Genomic DNA, 1,286 nt, shown 5'->3' with positions numbered 1-1,286 from the left:
ATCAATTGGCGGTGGTGCTGCAGAGCGATGACTCTGGTTGCACATCAATTCTATGGAAGGTTTTAACGGAGCTTGGGGCGTTTCATATATTTCCTGAATGAAGAAAAGTAAAGAAAAAATAAATGCAGATGTTGAGTGTAAACACAAACAGTAGTGAAAACAAGAAAAATACCACCAAAGTAGAAATTTTCGATTCATCCATTTCCATAGTAATAGTTTTCAGATGATATCTTCTTGTCCTCCGACAAATTTTTAAGGAATTCTCTATGTGCAAAAACGTTTTGTCACCAATAAGAACAGGGATAAATAATGATAATTCAATTGAGTGATGGATAAAATGAACTTACATCAACTCCGGGAGTTTCTCCATGGTCAGTGATGGCTATATCAAGGTCATCTGATAAGTAGTGCAGCTCCAGTTGCTCAGTGAGTGCTAGACTGTCACTTGCACAGGTCAGACTGTGAAACCTGTTCTGCGATGCATCCCCTGGTAAGTTAAGAAAGTCCTTCAGGAGATCCTCCGATTCGTCGTTGCCATATTCGTTATTGGTTATATCCCCACTAAAAATCAGTGGAGATTTGGTATCAACCGCAGAACTAGACTGGTTGCATGTTGGAGGTGGAAGGAATGGCAAATTCCCAAGCTGCCGATGGGTTTCTGAACTTGACGAAGATGACTGGTATAAGCTGGTACAGAATACAGAAGAGCGCGAAAACGCATTCTTAGCATGATGAGTATGAGAACCAGGAGATGCAGGACTGTTCAACTCGGACCCGTAGTAGAACTTAGGAGGATGCGTAGAAGCTGCTCCAATGAAAGGAGAACCAAGAGACTCTGTCCGTATGAAAGGCGAGGGGTGCGGAGATGAACATTCTCCGACCAGCAAACTCTTCCCTTCTGATCCAATACTCAAAAAGTCATGTACTGGTATACAATATGGCTGTGGAACCCCTTTTGAAGGCTCACTTTGTGTCACAGATACAATACTGTGACGGTTCATCATGTTGATGGAAATCCAACCGATCAAAGAGCGAAGGAATGTAGGCTTTGACTATGAATTAACATACAACTCCTGCTTATGTCTTGGTTCTCTCTGATCTTTCTTGTTTATGGTTTTTCACATAGAAGAAACAAAAAGTAACATTTTTACAATACAAATAAGCTTATTTTCACTAACAGGTAAGCCTCGACCTGTTATGCTAATTTTAATGGGAAGAAGAAACGAGACATCTGATTTTTTATTGGAGTTCCCATTGACTTGTGGATCTTAGAGACCTTTCTTTTT

At 40.5% G+C, this 1,286-nt stretch overlaps 1 protein-coding gene across 1 annotated transcript; it reads right to left on the bottom strand.

Moving 5' to 3' along the window:
- Window positions 1-3: 3 nt before the first annotated feature.
- LOC112095106 (myb family transcription factor PHL6-like) lies at window positions 4-1,268 on the bottom strand (the record flags this gene model as incomplete). Its single annotated transcript, XM_024176785.1, has 2 exons — window positions 348-1,268; window positions 4-93 (listed from the first exon to the last, which is right to left on the bottom strand). Coding segments are annotated over exons 1-2 (747 nt in total), but the record flags the coding sequence as incomplete, so codon positions are not given.
- Between the last annotated feature and the right edge of the window lie 18 nt (window positions 1,269-1,286).

Source organism: Morus notabilis, unplaced genomic scaffold (genome assembly GCF_000414095.1).
Source record: "Morus notabilis unplaced genomic scaffold, ASM41409v2 C11398056, whole genome shotgun sequence".
Lineage (NCBI taxonomy): Eukaryota > Viridiplantae > Streptophyta > Magnoliopsida > Rosales > Moraceae > Morus > Morus notabilis.
This window is presented reverse-complemented; position numbering and strand designations above follow the sequence as displayed.